The 25,254-nt window shown below is 40.4% G+C and overlaps 1 protein-coding gene across 1 annotated transcript in view; it reads right to left on the minus strand.

Moving 5' to 3' along the window:
• The window catches only part of LOC126297113 (pancreatic triacylglycerol lipase-like), a 137,714-nt gene extending 115,016 nt beyond the window's left edge, over positions 1 to 22,698 (minus strand). Inside the window, exons 1-2 of the mRNA XM_049988099.1 lie at positions 22,525 to 22,698; positions 22,282 to 22,346 (exon numbers count right to left, since the gene is read on the minus strand). Coding sequence (XP_049844056.1) covers positions 22,282 to 22,346; positions 22,525 to 22,698 — 239 coding nt within the window. The remainder of the gene's footprint in view (positions 1 to 22,281; positions 22,347 to 22,524) is intronic.
• Between the last annotated feature and the right edge of the window lie 2,556 nt (positions 22,699 to 25,254).

Raw genomic sequence — 25,254 nt, forward strand, 5'->3', positions numbered from 1 at the left:
TGCCCAGTCCTGAGCTGATGGAAGGAAGGCGATGTCCGTCACAGAAATCCCGTGCTGGACGTAGATGGCTACTCCGCGGCCCATAAGATCACTCGCGGAGGCGTGGGCGCAATAGCCATTGATATCCGGGGGACTGACCAAGTAAACTTCCTGCAGAAGGGCGAAATCAATATCAGGAGCCCAGAACTTCTCCTGCATAAGGCGGATTTTCACCCTGGAATGGATGTTGTTGGTGTTGATGGTTGCTATCCGGTAGGCCTGGTGGCGGTCTGTTGGAGGCTGGTCCACTCTCCCGACCGCGCAAGGGCGTTGGTGTCGCAGTGGAACATTATCCCGCTCGCCCGCCAGCACAGGGTCCCGTAACGGGTCCTACTCCTTGAATTCTTCCTCGTACCATGCCGTGGAAGCGGGCACCGATGTATCGTCCATTTTGTCTGCAGAAGTGATGTAATGGTGCGTGGTGTAGTGTCGCCTGTGATATGTCCATGAATTAGTTCAGCGTCCGCATGGGGCGTCGGGGAGATGGGCGCAGGCGCGGCGTGGATGTGTCCGCGCTCATAACGTCTTCGTCAGCAGTAGCGGGTTCTGGGGCGTCGTGCTGGTCGACGGTTGTGTAATCCTCAACTTATAATGTCTCCTATTGGTCGGAAATAGTGCGGCGCCTTCGCTTGCGACGTTTCAGAGAACGTTGTTTCCTTGTGCGACTCTCCGTGTCTGACGACAGAAGAGAGTCGCGTCGCTCTGGCAGGAAGGCCGCCATAGGGAAGATGAGCGAGCCGTTCGCCATTGTGTTGCCGAGGGTAGGGTCAGCGCCCGGTTGCGTCGGCAAACTCTAAATGTATGAATTGTTTTTGGCAATCTAAATACATAATAATAACAATCAGTAGCTACTGTGCCTTTCAGCAGGTCCAGGCATGGTGCTTCACCATCCCTAATGTCTTGTACATTTAACCCCAGTTCCAGATAGTTGAGGCGTGGGCACGAATAACGCTGTATGGCACATTTTGACATTTCGTTGAATCGCGTGGAATAATGCTGTGTACAGCAGTGTGCATCGCCTGCTGTTATAATTGACATGTTCACCGTCCGAGGGCAGCACTAAACATTGACGAGACGTGCAGAGTTTTCGCGCCTCTGCGCGAACAATGCTGTATGTTATTAAGAATGGCGGTGTGCAGCAAGATGACGCTTACTGCAAGTGGTTTGAAACGTGCAAATAATGCACGGAGAAGGAAAATTAACATTGGTAGTTGGCAGGATATTAAGAGGAAAAGGCTTCGTGATGCTGGACTGGAACATAAATCACGAAAAGGAAAGGTAGTTCCTGTGAAACAGCCTCCAACACAGGTGGTTGGAATAATGCTGTATTCGTTTTGTAAAAAGGTGTATGTCTTTAGAGAAGCATATGTGTCCTGTAAAGCGGCGACGTGCCCTGTAGAGTACATGGCTCTAATGACATATTATGTGTATCTTCTGAAAACATTACAGCAAAAGTATGTAGCGTGAATGAAATTAACTACAGTTCTGTAGTTATCATTGGCGAAAAAATAGAATACTCAGTCTGAGTAATGCTATATTATTAAAAGAGAATGTGAAATTTGATAATCTAGTTGAATATTAGGTAGTAATAGTGATTGTTTTTGTGATTCAGGATCGTGTTTGCAACGCAGAAGTGTGCTCAAAAGAAGGATGCTAGGACATAAACCTGGAAATGAAGTTAAAGCTGTACGAAGAATATCATGCCTTAACATACGATGAGCAGTCCATATACTTAATAAAATCCATGGAAATAGGCGTGCCAGCCAGGCGCAAGAGAGGTAAGGCAGACGATACTTCACGGAAGCAAGCTACTTTCAAATACTAAGTTTACTCAAGAGAAGTGTGTCAAAAAACTTTGCTTGACATATTCTCCATCACCCAGCGACGAAAGCAGACTCTGCAACGTAAAGTAAAAGCTGGGAAAACCACTCCTAAAGACGGTAGAGGAAAACATTGCAATAGGCCACATGCCATATCAAATGACGACAGGGCTCTTATTCGGCAACACATATCGAGTTTCCCAAAGCAGATGGACCATTACAGCAGGAATAAATCCTCAAAAGAATGTCTGCATCCCTATCTCAACATCTGTAGAATGTATCGGTTGTTTACCGAAAAGTTTCCTGATAAGTCAATGAGCAGGGCATACTATCAAAGTGTGTTTCAAAAAGATTTTAATCTGCGTTTCGGAACACCTACTCGCAGACTGTGCGATTTGTTGTTTAACAAAATGATTGCAGCTTTAGATGAAACAGAACTGCTCTAGATCGAAATTGAGAGTCAGTTGCATCATTCAAGAGCAGACCAAGCATACAAAGCCCTAAAAAACGACACGGAAATGGCTATGAGGAATAACAATATACATGTTACATGTGTTGACCTACAACAGGTTTTACTTTGTCCTACATTGACTCATTCCACGGTATTCTAGCATAGACAGCTGTCGTCGTATAATTTCACGATTCATGACGTTGGTACTGGAAACATCACTATAAATTTGTGGGATGAATCCACCGCAAGGAGAGGTTCAGCCGAAATAGTTTCCTCTCTGCTTAAATTTGTGACTCACAATTATGATACGCTTGAAGAAGGTATGGAACGAAAACTGATTGTTTGGTCTGACCACTGTGTCGGGCAGAACAACAACTGGAGAGTTTTAGCGCTTTATTTCTTTCTGATCAGCTGCAAGTACTTTACAGAAATACATCAGAGCCGGCCGCGGTGGTCTCGCGGCTAAGGCGCTCAGTCCGGAACCGCGAGACTGCTACGGTCGCAGGTTCGAATCCTGCCTCGGGCATGGATGTGTGTGACGTCATTAGGTTAGTTAGGTTTAAGTAGTTCTAAGTTCTAGGGGACTGATGACCACAGATGTTAAGTCCCATAGTGCTCAGAGCCATTTGAATACATCAGAAGTTTTTATGTTCGGGTCACAGTTTCCTACCTTGTGACAGGGATTTTGCAGTCATCGAGAAAAGAAACAAAGTGTCAAAAGCTGTGGTTCCATCAGAATGGAAGCACGTCATTGCTGGGGCTTTTGTCGTTCCATGGGAAAGACACTGTATTGTAAAGCATGGTTGTGAACATCAAGTAAAAAATTGTCCACTGCCTTTTGAATTCTGGTTGCTCTATAACGGGACACTGAAAGTTCATAAGGAGAAGAAAAGGGATCTATTGGACATGACGAAATATATGGAACCAAAGTACAGGCAGTTTTATGAAAACGTGCAGTGTGACAACAGACTTTAATATACTAGATTTGAGCCTAAACTTGATAAACTCATGTTGTATTCTTTTTTAAGATCAAGCAATTCAGTTTACAATAAATATTATTTAGTATCTTCTTTTAAATCTCTTTCTTACTATTTTTGGATTCTAGACACCTTATAATTACAGCAGAGCACTGGCTGATTTGGAATAACGCTGTATATCCATTGCCATACAGCGTTATTCCATTTTAATACTTACTTATTTTCGAAAAATCTACTTAGCGCAATTTAAAAAACCAGAAATTAGTATTTTCCACAGTTTGTGTGCACAAACAATACATATCTGCTATTACATTATTATATCGTATTAATTCTCTGGCACTAACAGTTATTGTCAATTTCCCAACAACTGCAAAATGTGCCATACAGCGTTATTCGTGTGCACGCTTCAGTTAGCGATTTCCTCCTGTACAGTAACTGATATCTTCTTCTTCCTCTTCCTTTTTTTCACTTTGCCGTCCCGGCAGTTCCTGCTAGAATAAGCACTGTTCTCTGAAAACATGACCAATCCAATTTTTCTTTCTTTATGTAACAGTATTGATGTGATTTCCACTCTCCCCACCTATGTTCCAAACATCCTCATCCCTCAGCTTGTTTTCCTCCTCAAACTTCTAGGCTCCTCCACATGTATCCAGACCTCCAACTTGTATGAAGCTAAGTTCCATACATAGCATTTGTCCATCTTTCCCTCAGAGTTTTATTCAGTGATCTGCATGGCAGTTTCATTTCGTTTTGAACACTTGCTTGGCTATCACTATTCCTGATCATCGATCTGTGTTACATTTTAGGTCTATTGTTATAATATTCCCCAAGTATTTGAATATCGCAATCAGCTGTAGTTGTTTCTCATTTATTGTGATTTCCCCCTCCTCTCCTTTTCCTCCAAGTATCAATTTTGTGGTATTTTTCTTATTAATTTTCATTCCAAATTCTTCAAATTTGCTGTTTAGGTCTTCCACCATTTCATTGTGCATCTTCTTGGATTCCACCAACACCACTGTGTTGTCAGAAATATTACAACTGCCTTCTACATACACTTTTTTTGTTATATCTATGTACTCTACTAAGATCTCTTCCAGATCGACAATGGATAGTGCAGGTGAAAGGAAAGCTAGAAAACATTTAGAAATAAATGTCCACGACAAGAGATCATGTGGCACACCCAGAAAGTGCTGGACAGATACAGTGAAATCAGACGTGGTGGAGAGAGAAGATTCTATTTGAAAGATGTCCAGAAACAGGAGATCTGCGAAGTCAAGAGGAAATGGTGAGCACTTGTACACCACATCTTGGAAACTGGAGCTGGGAATGATTTAGTTATTTCCTTAAGGTTTAGAACATCAATCAACTTATTCTCCCGATAGTCAATTATGCATTTTTAGTATAAGCATGAGTCTATCCCACTTCATCCTATGAGAAGCTTTTTTCCAAATCAATAAAACAGCAGGAAACTTTCTATTCTTTTCAATGTACTTCTCTCATAGTACCTGTAGGCGGCGGGCTGTTCGAAGCACTCTCCGTCGGTGTCTGGTCAAGCTTGTTGGTGGCGCCCAGGCGACGTTGTAAAGCGGTAAGAGAAGCTAGAACAGCGGCGTAGGTCACCGGTAGCACCGTAGGTTGCGACGTGGGTGGTCCTTCGACAGCTGGAAGTTGCGTAATACGCTGTTGTAGGCATTCGGATCTAAGGTGGCCTTCTTTGCCGCACCCGTAACAGGTCCGAGTGTAAGTAGGATGTTTAGTTTTTTTTTATTGGTAACGCCAACGCCACGTAGCGCTCTGTAAGAAAATCACTGGCTGTGCTGTGTGCAGTCTGTGTTTAGTTTGCATTGTTGTCTGCCATTGTAGTGTTGAGCAGCGGCAGCTGGATGCTAACAGCGCGTAGCGTTGCGCAGTTGGAGGTGAGCCGCCAGCAGTGGTGGACGTGGGGAGAGAGATGGCGGAGTTTTGTAATTTGTAAGACTGGATGTCATGAACTATTATATATTTTTTGACTATTAAGGTAAATACACTGTTTGTTCTCTATTAAAATCTTTCATTTGCTAACTATACCTATCAGTAGTTAGTGCCTTCCGTACTTAGAATCTTTTATTTAGCTGGCAGTAGTGGTGCTCGCTGTATTGCAGTAGTTCGAGTAACGAAGATTTTTTCTGAGGTAAGTGATTTGTGAAAGGTATGGATTAATGCTAGTCAGGGCCATTCTTTCGTAGGGATTTTTGGAAGTCAGATTGCGTTGCGCTAAAGATAGTTTAAGCACAGTTTAGTAAAAATTTTTCAAAGGGGTCGTTTCACGAGGCTGACCGTCGTATATAATTATAGCGCGGCATCCGCCGATCTCTATGTAGTACGGGACGTGGCTTCGGAGATAAATGGTAACCTTTCGGACCCCCTTTAGGACAGGATATGTGTCCACTTGTCTGCAAAGTGGCCGTGGACTGTGCCGTGACGACTTTCTCAAAAATAGTTCAAATGGCTCTGAGCACTATGGGACTCAACTTCTGAGGTCATCAGTCCCCTAGAACTTAGAACTACTTAAACCTAACTAACCTAAGGACATCACACACATCCATGCCCGAGGCAGGATTCGAACCTGCGACCGTAGCGGTCGGCGGTTCCAGACTGCAGCGCCTAGAACCGCTCGGCCACTCTGACCGGCACGACTTCCTCAGCAGGAAGTTTCAATGGCAATTCGAAAATGCGTATCGTTCGCATACCTTGAAACGTCCACATAGAAAAATTAATGAATTACTGTGCTGCTAAACCCCTCAGGTTATTTGATTTTAAAACAGCTGAGCAAAACTGAACGTACTCAGACATTTCTCTCTTTACTTATTCTGATCAACACCAAACTGACAAACAATATTTTTAGTGCAACGCAATCTGACTTTCAATAATCTCTAGAAAATAATGGCCCTGACTAACAATAACCTATACCTAAAATGATTCACTAACCTCACAAAAATCTACGTTGCTCGAACTACTACAATACAGCGAGCGCCAATACTGCCAACTAAATAAAAGATTCTAACTACTGAAGTCACTAACTACTGATAGGCATAGTTAGCAAATGAAAGATTTTGATAGAGAACAAACAATGTACTGTTAAGGTAGTGTTCAAAAGTCATAATATGTATATATCAGTTCATGACATCCAGTCTTACAAATTTACTGTCTCTCATGGACACACGTCCAGATCGTCCGCTCTCAAAACTCCGCCATCTCTCTCCCCACATCCACCACTGCGGCTGGCGGCTCACTTCCAACTGCGCAACGCTATGCACTGTTCACATCCAACTGCCCAACACTACAATAGCGAATGTTCCAACAGTGCCAACCAGCCACAGACTGCACACAGCACAGCGAGTGATTTTCATATAAAGCGCTACGTGGCGTTACCAGCATAAAAACCTAAACAGCCTACTTACAACCTAAGCCTGCGTGGTCGACGGTTACCTCCCCCACATTGCCATCAACATGACAGAAGCGGAGCCCCTGTTTGGTCTCACGTAGTATGCGTTTGCACGCCGCGTCGTTAATGATTTTAACATAGCCCGTGCTGCTCACGATCGACAAATGTATGCTGATAATAATCAGTCGCCGGGGTCTTCACTTCCTCTCGCAGAAAACGCTCCACCTCGAGTGCTTTGGGTCGGGCATAATCGTTGCAGAAAGTAAATCAGAGTGTAGATTTACGGTAACGGTTCGCCATGGATCGTACACGGTAAGCCGGCACTTCAGCAACGGCCGTCAGAATGTAAACAAGGCGAGCTCGCGCCCCGCACGCGGTGAACACGGCCGCGTCCGCTCTGTTGCCCTGCCGAAGGCAGACTGACCACTCAGCTACTGGAGGCGGAAAAACCGCGTATAAGCTGCGCTTACTAGCGTTTTTGGCTACTTGGCGTGTGGCTGTTTCGTGTATAAGCAGTGAGAGAAAGCACCCAGAATATACCCGGAAAATTTTTCTGACGCTGCCAAGTTGCCAAATTCGCGCATGCGCACAACTCTCTGAGTTAGAGTGGGGGAACACTTCACTTGACTCGTGTTTTGTTTGCGGCACGGTTTGAAGCTATTGCAGTTCCCATGTTCGTATACTCATTTTTACCATCTACTGTTTTTTTTAATATATATACTGTATTCTTATTCTAGAGCTGGCCAGTGTGGCCGAGCGGTTCTAGGCCCTTTAGTCTGGAATCGCGCGACCGCTACGGTCGCAGGTTCGAATCCTGCCTCGGGCATGGATGTGTGTGACGTCCTTAGGTTAGTTAGGTTTAAGTAGTTCTAAGTTCTAGGGGACTCATGACCTCAGATCTTAAGTCCCATAGTGCTCAGAGCCATTTGAACCATTTTTTTTTCTTATTCTAGACTCGGCGACGAAAACGTGTTGTGTGAAAACGCCGAAGCTTGCAGTAACCGCTGACGAAAGGCTGCGAGAATTTGAAATTAATAGTTTACGTGCTCCCGATAAGTTAACAGTGTTTTGAAAATTTTGCAATAACAGGGTTTAATGAACTGAGTGCAACCAAATGTTTTTGTTGTAATATATTCGTGTGGACCAGAAAGTGGACCACTTGAATCAAATCATGTCTGTAGAGCTTAAGGATGATGTATTTTTGGTGGCGATAGCCTTCGCCCAATGAAGAAGCAGACAGTAGTGGAACACTATGGGAGTCAACTGGAGATTGGGACTGAAGAGCTCATGGGAGCGATTCTGGACACTTTGTGGTGAAGGAGGGAGACCTGCATGCGGTAACGTGCGTGATTCGATCATGGAGATGTTTGAGTCTTGGTTGTGGACGGCCGGCATAGTACTTTTGAAGGAACTTAACAATTCTAGAGGTCTAATCGTAATGCAGAGTAGACCTCTTTTGCCACTTGATTTACAGAACCTGGAATAGACACAGTATGAGTTATTATTCTTTGTATCACATATGCTAATTTGTGAATTATCATGCTCAACTCTGAACTGTTTTGAGATGGTGTATTGTGATTATGAAATTGACTTAGTTTATGCATTTCTTCGATGACTATTTAGATTGGGGATTTTGCTAAAACTCTCATAAATTTCTCAACGCAACTTTACTGCATATGATAAGGGTATTTATTGTCTCTTTTTTAACTGAATTAACTCGTAATTTTCTGTTTGATTGCAGAATCACAGCTACATATTATTATTTACAGCGAGAACATGAAAGCAGACGTGTGCGGCTCGAGTTATGACTACATCGAGCCATTCTTTCTAAACTGAGCCATACATAGCCCAGATACCTAAAGTTCGAGCAAACACAGGAAACCAAGCAACTGGTTTGCTTGTATGGTATGCTGTTAAGAAGAGCAACGACTCAGAGGCCATTAGGTACCGTCGTGCGATGAAGCTCGTGCACATTCCGTACGCCCAGTGATATAGTACCTCCCTGAAATGTATCCTGGGCGTTGGAACGGTCACCGTGGAGTCATTTCTTGGCTACCGACGTTACCTGGTCTTACATCATTAGGTACAAGTTGTGGGGTTGGCTTAAGGGCGAAGTCTACAAGCACAGAGTGGTCACGAAAGGGGAACCTCTCGCTTGGAAATTACACGTGTGTGCTCAAAGTAAAGGACTGTAAACTGAGTTCGGATCAGCAACACAGCAGCTCTCTACAAGAGCTGTAAAACGTGTTGCAGTTGAACACAATTAAATAAACCATTATATCATTATGCTTCATTTACTATCACCTGCATTTCTCCTGTTCCCCATTGTTTTTATTACTTTTCACGGAAACTGTTAAGAAGAGGGCATACGTTCACATGTTTTTTTGTTCAGGATCACCCTCAAATCACCTTCCCTCCTGACTCACTGTGTGCTGAATCCGAGTTCTAGGAGCTTCACTTGTGGCTAGTACACGATACGGCAGGTGTGAACAACGCTACACCGTCGGCGCTCTGTGGCAGGAGCACCAAATACAACTAGATCTACTGTTACGTGGCAGATATCCCCAAAAACTGTCAAGCATTGTATAACATGATGTTACATTCTCTATCCCATTTGGTCAATGTAGTCGCACTCTCACGCTGCATCATAGCTCCAGACAATATTCAGTGCTATCAGTGTCTGCCCAGCCAATTGCTTAAAAGCTCCCAAGCTGACTGGGACGAGATAGGAGTTTACTGAAAGGAAGAAGCATTATAAACACGTTAGATGGAAAGGCTGAGTTTCAGCGTATATAGTGGAGAACGGAATTTGCTTCGCCCAACCTCGCTCTCCAGATGGTTGAAAGGAATTAGCATCTGCCAAGAAACAGTGTTGTTCGAGTCTGGCAAAATCCTTTCAGAAAGATGAAATTCTCACGCGTGCCTACGTGTAAGCCTTCCAAAATGTCAGCCTCGGAATCGAACCTTGCAGTGGGAGAAGTTTCCTGGCCTCCTACCCAACCACAGCACTAATACAGGGTGTACATAAAGTCTGGGAACACTTTCAATTATTTATTGCACAAGAACCAAACATTGTACAGATATCATACATATGACATTTTGAAGAGAAACCCTGAAAGTTTTTTTCTTCGTGTATACTGCCACAGCGTAGTTTGGTAATTTGCCGATGGTCCGCGCTAGTCGGAAACATGGAGAGTTCAGGTGTGGAGCGAGCTTCCTGTGTGTTGGAGTTCGTGGAGTGGCCTCCCCGATCACCAGATCTCACTCCGTGTGACTTTTTTCTGTGGGGACACATTAAAGAGATCTGGTGTATGTACCGCCTCTACCACGTGATGTAGCAGAGCTCCCGGAGAGAATACGGGAAGCGACTGCCACAGTGGACGATGCCGTGCTGGGACGGGTATGGGAAGAATTCGATTACCGTTTTGACGTCTGCCGGGTCAGTCATGGTTTCCATATCGAATCTCTGTATATATAAAAAAAAACTTTCAGAATTTCTCTTCAAAATGGAATATGTATAACATATGTACAATGTTCTTGTGCAATAGGTAATTGAAAGTGTTCCCAGACTTCATGTAAACTCTGTACTTAATACGAGGGTCACTCCAAAAGAAATTCACACTATTTTTTGTAAAAAAACAGTTTTCATTCTGCATGCGTGAAAGTTTTACAGTGTGCAGGTACACCCTTCCCGCTTGTATTCAAACTTATTTCAACCTGTTCCAAGGAGTGGCGCCGTCACAGCATGTCTTCGAGATGGCTGCTACACTTGACATTCGTCAGAAGCAACGTGCTGTCATAGAATTCCTGTGCTGTGTAAACGAGACAGTGGGAAACATCCACAAGATGTTGAAAAAGGTTTATGAAGATGCTGCTGTCGATCGCAGTACAGTTAGTCGGTGGGCAAGCAGGTTACCTGATGAAAGCGGGGACGGCAAAATTGAGGATTGTCCTCGCAGCGGCAGGCCTCGTACTGGACACACTCCAGATAATGTGCAGAGAGTTAACGAATTGGTGACTGCTGTCAGACGCATCACCGTAAACGAATTATCACGCTATGTAGGGATAGGGTAAGGAAGTGTTTGCAGAATACTGAAAGTGTTGGCGTTAAAAAAGGTTTGTGCCAGGTGGGTTCCCAGGATGTTGACAGTGGCTCACAAAGAAACAAGAAAAACGGTATGCAGCGAACTTTTGGAACAGTACGAGAATGGTGGAGATGAATTTCTTGGAAGAATTGTGACAGGTGATGAAACATGGCTCCATTATTTTTCACCAGAGACGAAGAGGCAATCAGTGGAGTGGCATCATGCAAATTCACCCAAGAAAATAATTCAAAACCACACCTTCTGCTGGAAAAGTTATGGCTACGGTGTTTTTCGATTCCGAAGGACTCTTGCTTGTGGGCATCATGCCAAGTGGAACTACCATAAATTCTGATGCATATGTGACGACACTGAAGAAACTTCAAGCTCGACTGAGTCATGTTCGACCACTTCGGCAAAAGCAGGATGTTCTGCTGTTGTACGATAATGCACGGCCACATGTCAGTCAAAAAACTATGGAAGCGATCACAAAACTCGGATGGATAACACTGAAACACCCGCCTTACAGTCCTGACCTGGCTCCATGTTACTATCATCTCTTTGGGAAACTGAAAGACTCTCTTCGTGGAACAAGGTTTGAAGATGATGCCTCCCTTGTGCACGCTGCCGAACAGTGGCTCCAACAGGTTGGACCAGAATTCTACTGTGCGGGTATACAGCCGCTGGTTCCAAGATGATGTAAGGCAGTTGAGAGGGATGGAAATTATGTGGAAAAATGAAAAGATTGTTCCTAAAGGATGTATCTACACACTGAAAAACTTTTAAACATGTAGAATAAAAGATGGTTTTAACAAAAAAAATTGTGTGCATTTCTTTTGGAGTGACCCTCGTAATAACGAAATCCGCAGGAATAGGAGTCTTTTTAACCTTACTACAAAATTATTGCTGAAGAAAAGTCGCTGTCACTACAGGCCAGAGACATTCCTGCTCAGGCACAAACAGCAAAGTTTCACTGCCTTAAGGAAGAGAACACTTGTGGATGGATGACACCAGACACTTGCTACTATGAGATCAAGGAAGTCACTTCGGTCCGACGAACGAAGAGTAACGACTTGTTGCTACGGGAGCCTTGCTGTCATATAAAACGGTGTCTTTGCTTTAGTACTGAGAACAGGGTACGAGCTAAACTCAGAATCTCTGCCGTTACCGCCGCCACCTGCATTCCTGCTGCAGGAGACTGGTAATAATGGGCCGGCATTGCAGTCACCGATTAGGAAGGGACACGATGTTAGTTAGCTTCCATCAGGAATGGAGCAAATTGTTCACCTTTATCGTTCCGCAGCCAGCTGGTTGCTTTCTACAAAAACTTTGGCGATCTCATTAGTGCTCGTGCTTATTGTTCAGTGATCTTTCTTTCGTCCACTAACCACTCGTGTAGTTATTGGCCACAACTGAAAATTCTTCTCGTGATTATGCTTTTATCGTGCTCACACACTAAGGTATTACGTTAAGTAAAGGTCGTAATTTTCTTGGAATATTCGGTAGGTACCAGTTTCTCGCCCATGTGTGCCCTTTCTTTTCTTTGCATGCATGAAAAGTTTTCGTAAACGTCTGTAACTAAAGAACCATCTAATGTAAAAGTAATCGCAAAGAGAATCAGCGATATAGTAACAGCCTGTGACTGAAAGAAAATACAAATGTAAAACCGTCTTTCGTTTCTCTTTTGGTAAGAGCATAGCTCTGCTTATTCTTAATACGTCTTCTTTATCGACCTACCTTACCGAACAGATATGTATTGTAAGTTCGTTTGATATCTGCTAATTTCGATCTTATAATTAAATGTAAAGCTGTCACTCTTATCATAATTTCTCCTACTGTGGATATTTCCATGTTTATGCACTTATCAAAAATCGTTTTGGCCTAAATAGTGAAGTCGGCAGGTCATTGTGAAGAGACGTAATAGCGGAACGCGCATTGCGTTCAGTCATTAATTTGTTATTGCCCGTAGTAAATCACAGCTCTGATAGTAGAAGCCCAATATTTTAATGTGTTGTGCATAATACGTGCAACAATTTGTGATGAAAGACTCGGTCATCCGTCTCTGAACAACGATTCTCTCGGGCTTCGATTGTATCAAATACCAGCAGCTCTAAACAATGTTGACGGATAGTGGTTCATGAAAACTAGCTCAGATATTTGGAGGTAACATATCTACGAGGGTAATCCCAAAAGTAAGGTCTCCTATTTTTTATAAGTACATAGACCTGTTTATTTCTACAATGGTTTACATCAGTTTACAGCTTGAACATTTAGCTATTTTTCGACATAATCACCATTTCAGTCGATGCATTTTTGTAGACGCTATGGCAGTTTATGTATGCCCATGTCATACCAGCTAGCCGCCATGCTGTTCAGAGAGTTATGAACCTCTTCCTTCACCTCGTCATCGAAGCTGAATCGCTGGGAGCACAATTAACGCTGCAAGTACTGTGAGATTCTGAAAAAACTCAAGCGGGCAATTCAGAACCGGAGAAAAGGAATGTTGAGCAAGGGCGTACACATTCTCCAAGGCAATGCTCGCCCACACAGCGCTCGGCAAACCGTCGCTGTCCTGCAACAGTTTCAGTGGAACATAATCACCCACCCACCCTACAGTCCTGACTTGGCACCCTGTGACTATCGCCTGTTCCCTAGGTCAAAAGAACATTTGGCCGGAAAGCGATTCAGCTCCGACGACGAGGTGAAAGAAGAGGTTCAGAACTTTCTGAACAGCATGGCGGCGAGCTGGTATGACATGGGCATGCAAAAGGCGCCACATCGTCTACAAAAATGTATCGACACAAATGGTGATTATCTCGAAAAATAGCTAAATGTTCTAGATGCAAACTGATGAAAACCATTGTTGAAATAAACAGATCTATGTACTTATAAAAAAATAGGAGACCTTACTTTTGAGATTACCCTCATACACCCTGTACTAACAGTAAGTAGTAGGGTAAGAGCGATGCGGTCCCACTCTGTGTTGTTGCCAGATTTATTCAACATGGCAGATCCAAGGTAATGGCCATAGATGTGGCAATGCTGACGCCATGGTGGGAGTTCAAAACTTGGCGGGAAAATAGGTCAACTGGGCTACCTTCACTATCCTAAATCCATCCCTTCTCCCCTCCCTTTCCGTCCCCCCTAGCTCTTCCTGGAAATTGGTGAGAAAAGGACTCAGTCCGACCTGGACCACTGGACAGGATGAACACAAGTCCTTATTTTGTGTGCAGTGCAGTATATTGTTTACTTTAACAATTTGAGTTGCCATTGATCGAGTACTAGACAATAGCTCCATCCAGTGGGCTCACATTGAGGTCTGCAGGCCAACTGAACTAGTTCACATTACCACCACTGGAGGGCAATGTTTACCCTCCCAACTCTCCATCTCATGATACAATCCAAGACAGCAATCCAGGGAAAAAATGGCGGGAAATTCGCTTGTTCGGTGTCTAGTTGCTGGAATTGTGGGACCACACAACAGTAGGCTAATATAGCGTGCACAAAATATTGTATAAAAATTTGTTTAAGAATATGGTTTGTTTATTCCTTAAATCGCAATACTCCTAGAAACTGAAGTGGGTTTAAGGAATTTAGATGGTGTTAAACAACAGTGGTACTCTTTTTAAATTCCGATAGCGAAAGCAACCACATAGTTACACTGTCACAGATCGCACTAAACATACCTGAAAAACTTTCTCATTCTCACTCCCTACACCACAGTCACACCCGCTGGAAGAAGCTATGTGCCGGTTGGCTTGATAGCGGCCACTGGCTGTCAGCCACAAACAACCGCAGGGGCCGCGCTGAACACTTCCTGTCATCATGGAAACACCAACAGCCTTCCTCCTCCTTGTCCCTGGTGCACTTTCATGACGCCTTGTCATTGAATACAAACTACCTCAAGAGTTATTAAACCTGGTGTCTAAGCAATCTGGGGAATATTTTCACATACATACGTATCTTGAAGATGTCATAAAATCTAAAAGTACCAGTGCACCGAGAGAGAGAGAGAGAGAGAGAGAGAGAGAGAGAGAGAGAGAGAGAGAGAGAGAGAGACAGAGAGAGAGAGATTTGCAGATGACACAAGAATATTTAAACAATTTGTGATGTAATTACAGATTTTATTCTGTGGAATCCGCCACACTTGAACACTGACACTAAAAAAATCGCAGTAAACTTGTGAAACATCAATGAGACACTTTGCACAGATTTGTGGGAAATACCACATCATTCCCTTGTCTTTGAGCATGAGCTGCTTCAGGAGTTATTAAATGCAACTGAATTGGTCTCTCAATACACTCTTAAAAAGATCACTGCACAGTAGTTTGCTTCAGTTTTGCGATGTGTACTACCACATTTGAACACAGACTCTTAAACAACCGCAGCACACTTGTGAAACCTCCCAGCCTTTCTCCCTGAGATATTCCTGGAGATTTTGTAGCAAATAATTCCCAAAACCGATATCGGCTGCAATATCCGATTTTACGTGCCAAAACGACTGTATTTGGGAGTCAAAATAAATACCTTTATAACAGGATGCCCACCACGTTTCGAGTTTTAACTGCTTGTTTGAAGGTGCTACCAGAGAGATAAAAAAATTTCTGAGTCGTACATTTGTTGTGGCGTTCATCACTTTTTTGAAACTCTGAATGAGCTTAGTTTGTATTTGCTGCTGGAGTCCTCACTTTTCGAAGCACATTACTGTCCAAGCACAGACGTGAAAATCACAACAATTACATATCTAAAGGTTCATGACAAATTTCGGATCCCACTACAGCTCGTGAAAAAAAGCACAAACAGAATTTGAAGCACTGTCCTACAGACGAGAAAAATGGCTAGAATTTCCCATGTCTTACAACTGTTGGTCTGGAGATGCTCTAAAGCCACAGTGGTGGCAACTGGCCTGTCTGAACCAGAGGAGGATCCTCTAAACTCTCAAACAAAGAAGACATCACGTGACTCTCAGATGTCACAAAAGTTTCTGTAGACACCTTGCCCCTGTCTTGTTTGAATCAGGCTCCTAAGCCCCACACAAAGGATGTCTTGTGACTCTCTGACGTCACAGAACTTCCTGTGAATGGAGCATTCTGACTGGTTCTTACTGAATTTACCTGCCAAATTGCTGCTGTGGGTGTGGGCGCACCGTCCACCACTTTCTGCAGATGGAAAAATGACGAAATTTTCAGCGGCAGTCTTTTTGTACAGGTCGAAAAACATACAGCAGTCATATAGCACTGACAGTTAAATGCTGCAAAAGTGGTCTACAGATTATGAAATACGGAAACTACCGCCAAAGACGCTTCCTCAATTACACTGCACTGCTGCTGTCGAGGATAACTTGAACTTTTCGGTGTGACACCGATCTCCAACCAGGCTGTTTCACCAAAAACGATTCTACCACGATGTAGTAGTAAACACAATTCATATCCTGCACCATACAAAACCATGACTTCTGCGTCCTGCGTATAGCTGTCTACCACAAGACACTCATACGTATACTGCAAAGACAGACAGATCTGCAAAAAAAACATAAGCACAGGTACTGTATATCGTCTCAGCACTAGATATTTCCTGCAACGTCGGTTGGTCGTCCACTGCAGCCAGCAGTCATGACTCAACTGCCTCCAGCACACACTATAAATAAATAAATTAAATTTTATTGTCATTCAACAGATTACAGCTATAGACAACGTCAGGATTACAAAAACATGAATAAATCTTCTTACATTAACAGCATTAGAGAAATTATGGTACACTCTCCAACAGTTACTTCCATGACATCAAATTTTCACACTCATAAAATTCATTAATTGAGTAAAAAGGATTAATCAATAACCAACTCTACAATCTGTGCTTAAATAAGTCGAGTGTAGCTTCTACCCATTCTACAGGCAGTTTGTTGAACATTTTCATACCAATAACGTCATAGCTCTCCAATGTTTTCGATAATCTACAGTAAGGTATGTCAATATGCCTATTATTTCTAGTGCAGTGGAGCCAGATTGCTGCTTGTGATAGTGTCATCGTTTGAAGGGCATCAAAGTCTGAATAAATATTGAAAAAGTAGTATCATCATTAAAGAGGATGGAGTGAGTAATTATATAAAATGGCAAATCATTTATCATCCGAATGAATAACAAAGGTCCCAAAACTGAACCTTGTGGCACACTGCACTTAACGTCAGCTGTCTGCGATCTCTTGCTCCGAATACACACAATTTGTTTACGGTTATTAAGAAAGATTCATATATCTACATTATTGTTAATTATTCCATAATGAACTAATTTGTTGAGAAGTGAACTACACAGTCGAAGGCTTTGCTAAGGTCACAAAAAGTAGCCTGAGCAAAGTTCTTCTCCTCATAAGCACTAAGTAGCTTTTTTATCAAAGAGTCAATAGCATGAACAGTAGATTTGCCCTTCCTAAAGCCAAGTTGTGCAGCAGAACGAATGTTGTTATGTTCCAAATAATCACATAACAGGTAGTAGATAACGGATTCTAAAACCTTAGAAAAAACTGGTGTCAGAGATACTGGGTGATAACTAGAATGGCAATTTTTCTCATCCTTCTTATAAATGGGCACAACTCGTGATAATTTTAAGACCTCTGGAAATACACCTTCATTTAAACATTTATTTACACAATAAGTGGGAAGAAGTATTATACAACTGGCTATGTTTTGTAACATATTACTAGAAAGATCACATATATCTACACTATCAGAAGGCCTAAAATTATTTACAATACTTGAAACAATATCTGGTGTTACCTCTGAGAAAAACATTATTTTTCAATGAACAACTTTTGTTATTACATTTAAAAAAAAAAATGTCAGATGTAGTTTCCTGAGGCCCAACAATACTTTCACAAATTTCCTTAACAGATTGCACACAAAAGTTATTAAACTCAGTTGGTGATATGGCTACAATCTCTTTTTGTTTGCTTTTGGCCACTGAGTTTATTACACTCCATGCTCTCTTACATTTATTTTTGGATGACTCAATACTTAACAAGTTATGTTGTTTCTTAGCCTCATTGATTGCATGTTTATAACCCTTTCTAGCTCTTAAGTATCTTAATTAAACCTCATCTGTTTTATGTAGTGTGTAAAAATCTAAATACATTAATAATTTGTTTTTCATATTGGCTAGTTCAAAAGTGTACCATGCATTCTTATGCCTATGCTTATTTGTGTTATATGTGTTGGGATTGACTTTGCACTTGTACTGAGGAAAGCTTGTCTCAAAAATAGTTAAGAAAGCAAGAAAAAATTTATCAAAGATTACATTAGCAGAACAATGACTATTATTGTTAAGCAAATCTTCCCAATCATAATTCTTGAGAGAAACCTTAAAATTTGAAATTTTGTTTATTTATTTATTTATTTATTTATTTATCGTTCTGTGGGACCACATTAAGAAGTCTCCATGCTCATGGAACGAGTCAATGCATGAAATTATAACACGATTGTAGAAACAGATAAAATGAAATATAAGAAACATATTCAGGTGACAAGTTGTAAGTTTAAATAAAGAAAATCAACAATGTAACACTGAAATTTGCTTAATTATTTAGCTCTTCCACGAGCTCCTCAACAGAATAGAAGGAGTGAGCCATGAGGAAACTCTTCATTTTAGACTTAAAAGTGTTTGAGCTGCTGCTAAGATTTTTGAGTTTTTGTGGTAGCTTATTGAAAATGGATGCAGCAGAGTAGTGCACTCCTTTCTGCACAAGAGTCAAGGAAGTGCATTCCACATGCAGATTTGATTTCTGCCTAGTATTAACCGAGTGAAAGCTGCTAACTCTTGGGAATAAGCTAATATTGCTAACAACGAACGACATTAAAGAAACTATACACTGTGAGGGCAATGTCAAAATTCTCAGACTATTGAATAGGGGTCGACAAGAGGTTTCCGAACTTACACCACACATAGCCCGAACAGCCCGTTTTTGAGCAAAAAATACCCTTTTTGAATCAGAAGAATTACTCCAAAAAATAATACCATATGACATAAGCATATGAAAATATGCGAAGTAGACTACTTTTCGTGTTGAACTGTCACTTATTTCAGATACTGTTCTAATGGTAAATGAAGCAGCATTTAGTTTCTGAACAAGATCCTGAACATGGGCTTTCCACAACAGCTTCCTATCTATCCAAATGCCTAGGAACTTGAACTGTTCCGTCTCGCTTATAATAGGCCCATTCTGTCTGATCAAAATATCAGTTCTTGTTGAATTGTGAGTTAGAAACTGTAAAAATGAGTCTTACTATGATTTAGCATCAAATTATTTTCCACAAGCCACGAACTTATTTCATGAACTACGTTATTTGATAACCTTTCAATATTACACACAAGATCCTTCACTACCAAGCTGGTGTCATCAGCAAACAGAAATATTTTTGAATCACCTGTAATACTAGAAGGCATATCATTTATATAAATAAGAAACAGCAGTGGCCACAGCACCGATCCTTGGGGAATGCCCCACTTAACAGTGCCCCATTGGGACTGAACATCACTACCACTCTCAATATTGCGGAGAATTACCTTCTGCTTTCTGTTCTTAAAGTAAGAGGCGAACCAATCGTAAGCTACTCCCCTTACTCCATAATGGTCCAATTTCTGCAGTAATATTTTGTGGTCAACACAGTAAAAAGCCTTCGTTAAATCAAAGAAAACACCTATTGTTCGCAACCTTTTATTTAATCCGTCCAAAACCTCACAGAGAAAAGAGAATATAGCATTTTCAGTTGTTATGCCATTTCTAAAACCAAACTGTACATCTGACAGAAAATTATGTGAATTTAAATGCTCCAGTAACCTTGTATATACAACCTTCTCGATAACTTTACCAAACACCAGTGGCATAGAAATAGGTCTATAATTGTCAATATTATCCCTGTCTTTATTTTTATAAAGTGGCTTCACTACCGAGTACTTTAATCGGTCAGGAAACCAACCACTCCTAAAGGAAAAGTTACAGATATGGCTAAGTACTGGGCTAACATACATAGAACAATAATTCAGTATTCTGCTAGATACCCCATCATATCCATGAGAGTTCTTGGTCTTTAGTGATTTAATTATTAACTCAATCTCCATCTTGTCAGTATCATGGAGGAGCATTTCAGGTAACAGTCTCGGAACACTTCTTTCTACGAGCGCTATATGATTCCCTGTTGGGACTAGGTTTCTATTTAGTTCACCTGCTATATTCATAAAGTGATTATTAAATACTGTACATATACGCGACTTATCAGTAACACGGACATTCCCACTACGCACTGATTCTATATCCTCGACCTGTCTCTGCAGACCAGCCACTTCCTTTATGACTGACCATATGGTTTTAATTGTATCCTGAGACCTAGCTATTCTATCTGCATACCACATACTTTTTGCTTCCTAATAACCTTTTTAAGCACCTTACAACACTGTTTGTAATAGACTGCTGCATTTAGATTGTGATTGTTTTTAACGTTCTGATATAACTGACACTTTGTTCTACAAAATATTCTTATCCCTTTAGTCAGCCACCCAGGCTGCCTGTTTGTGCTAGTACCCTGTTTTGAACGTTCTAATGGAAAGCAACTTTCAAAGAGCACGAGAAAAGTCTTGAGGAAAGCATTATATTTATCGTCTACTGTATCAGCACTATAAACATCTTGCCACACTTGGTCCTTGATAAGGTTTACAAAGGTCTCTACAGCAACTGGATCAACTTTCCTAAAAAGTTTATAACTATGTTTAACACGTATTGCAGAGTTAAAATTTGTGCATCATGATCTGAAAGGCCATTCACCTTTTTGCTAACAGAATGCCCTTCTACTAATGAGGAATTAACAAAAATATTGTCTATGGTTGTTCTACTGTTCCCTTGCACTCTCGTTGGAAAGAATACGGTTTGCATAAGATTATATGAATATGTTATTGGTCTTGTTATGGCCACTTTAGGCTCTTCGACCTCTGTAGACATCATATTAAGCCATCTTATTTCTATCCAAACTGATTCATTATCTGAGAAGGCAAAAACAGCTACATTAGAACATATTAAATCTCTACTAACATTTGTAAAAATATTGGCAAGACAAGAAGTAGGTTGGTAGTTAGTAAAACTAAAATTAAATTGTCTTCACAGATTTTTTAATTCATTTACACTGTGTGTATCTTTTGTTATATCAAATGCAGCATTTATGTTGCTACCAATCACTATACTATACTTTCTGTACTGGGGTCCATGATAAATATTTAATAAATTCTCAGGTCTTTCTAAAAAGATTAGTGGATCACCACTGGGTGCCCTGTAAAGTGATACACTGACAATGTTTAAATTTTCAAGCTTCAAAGTGCATCTCAGTACACACAAAGCCTAAATCTAATGTACTATTACTGTTTGTTAAAGTTTTCTTAACATAAATTGACACACCTCCATGAATGTGTTTTCTCTGCTGAAACTATTAACCAACTGGAAATCATCTAATACATGAAAAGAAATTTCATTACCTCTACACGAGTGCTCACTCAAACACACTGAATTGAGCATATTCTCATTCGCAAAATCATTTAAAACTACATGTTTTCCACTCATACCTTCAACATTTAGATAGCCTATCTTAAATGAGAAAGTTGATGAATAAGTTTTATTATAAGAGCTATCCTTATTCCTGCTGTTTTTCTCAAAACAATGACTAACTTCATACTGAACAGTGTGGCAAGGGGAAGAACTATTATGTACAAAATTCTTAGTGCTATTTTGGTCCTGACCTTTCATATGTTCCCTGACTGAATTCAAGGAACTAGTACATATATTTATGAAATCTTGCTTATCTTTAAGCTGGTTATCCACTTTGAATCTGGGCAAACCAACTATGCCCTGGTCTTCCTCATTACCTCTAAAAAAAAAGAATTTTCTTTAAAACTAAGTGGTATTGTCTCTAACCTATTAATTTCTCCCATACCCAGCTTACCAGCTAGATTGATGATTTCATCACTAACATATTTTTTCCCCAAGTTTATTCAGAGGTCGGCCATGGGTGGTATGGAATCTTCTACCCGAGTCAGTTATATTTACAAAAGACACATTTCTAAAGTATTTACTAAATTTCTTCACTCCGCCACTTAGTCATGCCACTTCTACATTCACACACGATGAGAATAGGAGATCATGCTGAAACAGTACTGAGAAGAGGATAATTCTTCTGTTTTGTAGTTCATGCAACCTTTTTCTTAATGGCAATAAGAAGCCTTTTCCCTCATTTTTCGTTACATCGTTTGTTCCAGCAAGAAAAACTGTCATTTCAGTAGAATCAGTTGCTCGGACTGTTTTCAATAATATATCGTATTTTCCGTCTTTGGCTATTTGCATAGACATCCATCTTCACAGGCATAGGTCTGCCTTTAGAACTTGGTGTCTTTGGATATTTCGATTAATAACTTCCTTTGATATTTGATCCAAAAGTTTAACTAAACTCTTTACTCACCTCACTTTCATTAGGCTTACTTGGGTTTGGCAGTTTAACTTGTAAGCCAACTTCAACGATTTTTTCTGTAACATTAAGATGTTCAAGAACACTAAATCTATTTTTCAAGGCCAGAAAATTTACATGATCTTTCTTCAGTGCAGGATTGCATTTTTTGTGATAGTAACAATGTCCCACTGTCTTTGTAAACTGCCCTTTGGCCTACATTGATTATTCACTTGAGGAAATTTTTACTGAAATAACCTTATCTTCAGAAAGTTTTTTGGTGAGTTCCAAGTCAATCACTGCATATTCCTTTTTAGGTTTCTCGTTTTCTTTAGTCAAAGCTAACTTCTCCTCCATAACAGCAGATAAAATAACTTGTAGGGTATCATAGTCTGTGTTTACCTGACGTTTATTTTCTTCCAGCAGCACCATATTGTCTTTACACTCAAGGCAAACTTTGCATAGCCATTCACTATTTTCGTCTGGAAGATCATCTTTTAACTTTGCACATCAAAAATGTATCCAACGATCACACTTGTCGCATAGAATTGCGTTTTTCATATTTTTATTACATTTTTTGCACTTTATACACATCATAATTCTACTTTTGTTGGGAGCTGACTCAGTTGTAAAAACAGTACTTGCCGCCATCTTAACACAAATAGTTGCCGTAAGGAATTCGAGCCTGATACGCGATCAGGGTGTCCTCTGTGGACTGCAGCCACTCTCTAAACTGGTTTACAAAGGCTGGATCGCTTCCCCTGGAATAAGAAGCCATTACACAAAAAGGGTGATAAATCCTGCACTAATAATTATCGTCCAATTTCTCTGAGACCTATTTTTTCAAAAATAATCGAATATTGTATACAAAAGCAAATTAACATGCATTTGTCAAAAAACAATATACTGACTAAGTCTCAATATGGTTTTAGAACCCAGTTATCAACAATTAATGCTGTTGAAAATGTTCTTTCTATTGTGCAATCTTCTTCTGAATTCAAATTATCTGCTGAAGTCACACTAGTGGACTTATGCAAAGCATTTGATTCTGTAAACCGCACAATACTGCTGGAAAAACTATGGTGTTTTGGCATTAGGGATCTGGAACTGTCCCTCATTAAATCATATCTCAGTAACAGAAAGCAAACTGTAAGCTACAATGGTGAAAAGTCACAGTTACTGAATTCAGTAGAGGTGTTCCCCAAAGATCAGTGCTTGGACCATTACTGTTTACAATATTTATAAATGACCTGTCCAGCAATATGCCTTACAAATCAGAGCTTTACACAGATGATACAACTTTCATCAATTCAGGGAAGGACGTAAATAAACTGAAGGAGCAAAGTAAAGTTTTTCTCAGATTATCCAATATGTGATTGGAAGCCAATGAGTTAGCTATTAACTATGAAATGACTGTAAATATATCCTTCAGCTTATCCAATGCTGATATTGAGTACACTTCTACCAAACTTCTTGGCATATACTTAGATACGAAATTAACCTGGCAGGGTCACATAGACAACATATCTCGAAAGCTATCGAGAGTTATCTATCTACCAAAAAAATTACGAACCTGTGTTTCTGAAAGCCTGCTGATTAATTCCTATTATGCATTCTTTCATTGCCATATTATCTATGGTATTCTTCTATGGGGTAATTCTCCATGGTCCAGGAAAATTTTTATTTGGCAGAAGAAAACCATCAGGAGCATCTCTGGTATTACCAAAAATAACATATCATGTAGGTAATACTCATAAGAATTACAGATAATGACAGTCCCTTTTCTTTTCATATACAGCTGCCTTTTGTACATAAAAGAGAATTTTACAGTTACAATCTTAGGCAGTCCATTCATAATCATAACAATCGTCAAACATTTAAGCTAGACATACCAACAACTTGACTCAAGAAAACTCAAGACAGTTATGAATACACGGGAATACGGCTTTTCAACACATTAGCTGTGCAGGCACATTGTCGCTCTCTTAATATATTTAAAAGTAAGAGTAAAAAATGGCTGAAAGACAAAGATTTTTACACTGTTAAAGAATTTGAAAACTCTTCAAAAATAGACCTGACTTACGAAACAACTTGCAACTCTGTTTGTACCTCTTCCTAAGGTTTTTTTGTCTCCGTAGTTCCACATTTAACTGTTAAACATGTGGAGAAATCCTTATGTATGAAATGTATTCTTTTATTATGCACAATCTTTAAAATGCACGCTTTAGTTATGTGAGATATCCTTATGTATCAAATGTATTCCTTTATTGTGTATGTTCTTTTAAAATGTATACTTTAGCTTTGTGTGATACCTCACAATAGTTATATTTCTTAATATGTAAATTGTACATTACTCATGACGATATCGATTGCCTGTAAATGCTTAAAGATGGATAAATAAATAAATAAACGCCACCACTGATGATATTGTTGCTCATCTGGCCTGCTTGCCTGCAACGACTTGCGATCATCTCCACACTCTGGGATTACAAGAACAAATGTAATTTCACACAGTTAGCGAGAATATCACACCACCTACGCAATAGTAGTCTAAATCAAGCGTATAGTAGTATACTAACAATCGCTTCCACAGTATAATTCTGAAGATAAAGAGTGAAAAGTATATCTCTAGAAATCCTAAGTTTTAGCAAGGTCATTATGTGGGACGTGTTGCAAACCACTGAGTAACTAGAAACTTACCTCATCTCGAAAAAGCGAATGAAAATAAGCAAAGTAGACTAATTTTCGTGCCGAACGATCGCTTACTTAAGATACCATTCGAATATTAAAAATGACAGTATTAAATCTTTGAACAAGATCCTGAACATGGGCTTTCCACAACAGTTTACTATCTATCTGCATACCTAGAAATTTGCACTGTTCGGTTTCGCTAATCATATGTGAAATTAAAATGTCAGGTTTTGTTGAACTGTCTGTTAGAAAATCTAAAACCGGAGTCTTACTGTGATTTCACTCTAGTTTGTTTTC

The sequence above is a fragment of the Schistocerca gregaria genome, chromosome 1 (assembly GCF_023897955.1).
Source record: "Schistocerca gregaria isolate iqSchGreg1 chromosome 1, iqSchGreg1.2, whole genome shotgun sequence".
Taxonomy (NCBI): domain Eukaryota; kingdom Metazoa; phylum Arthropoda; class Insecta; order Orthoptera; family Acrididae; genus Schistocerca; species Schistocerca gregaria.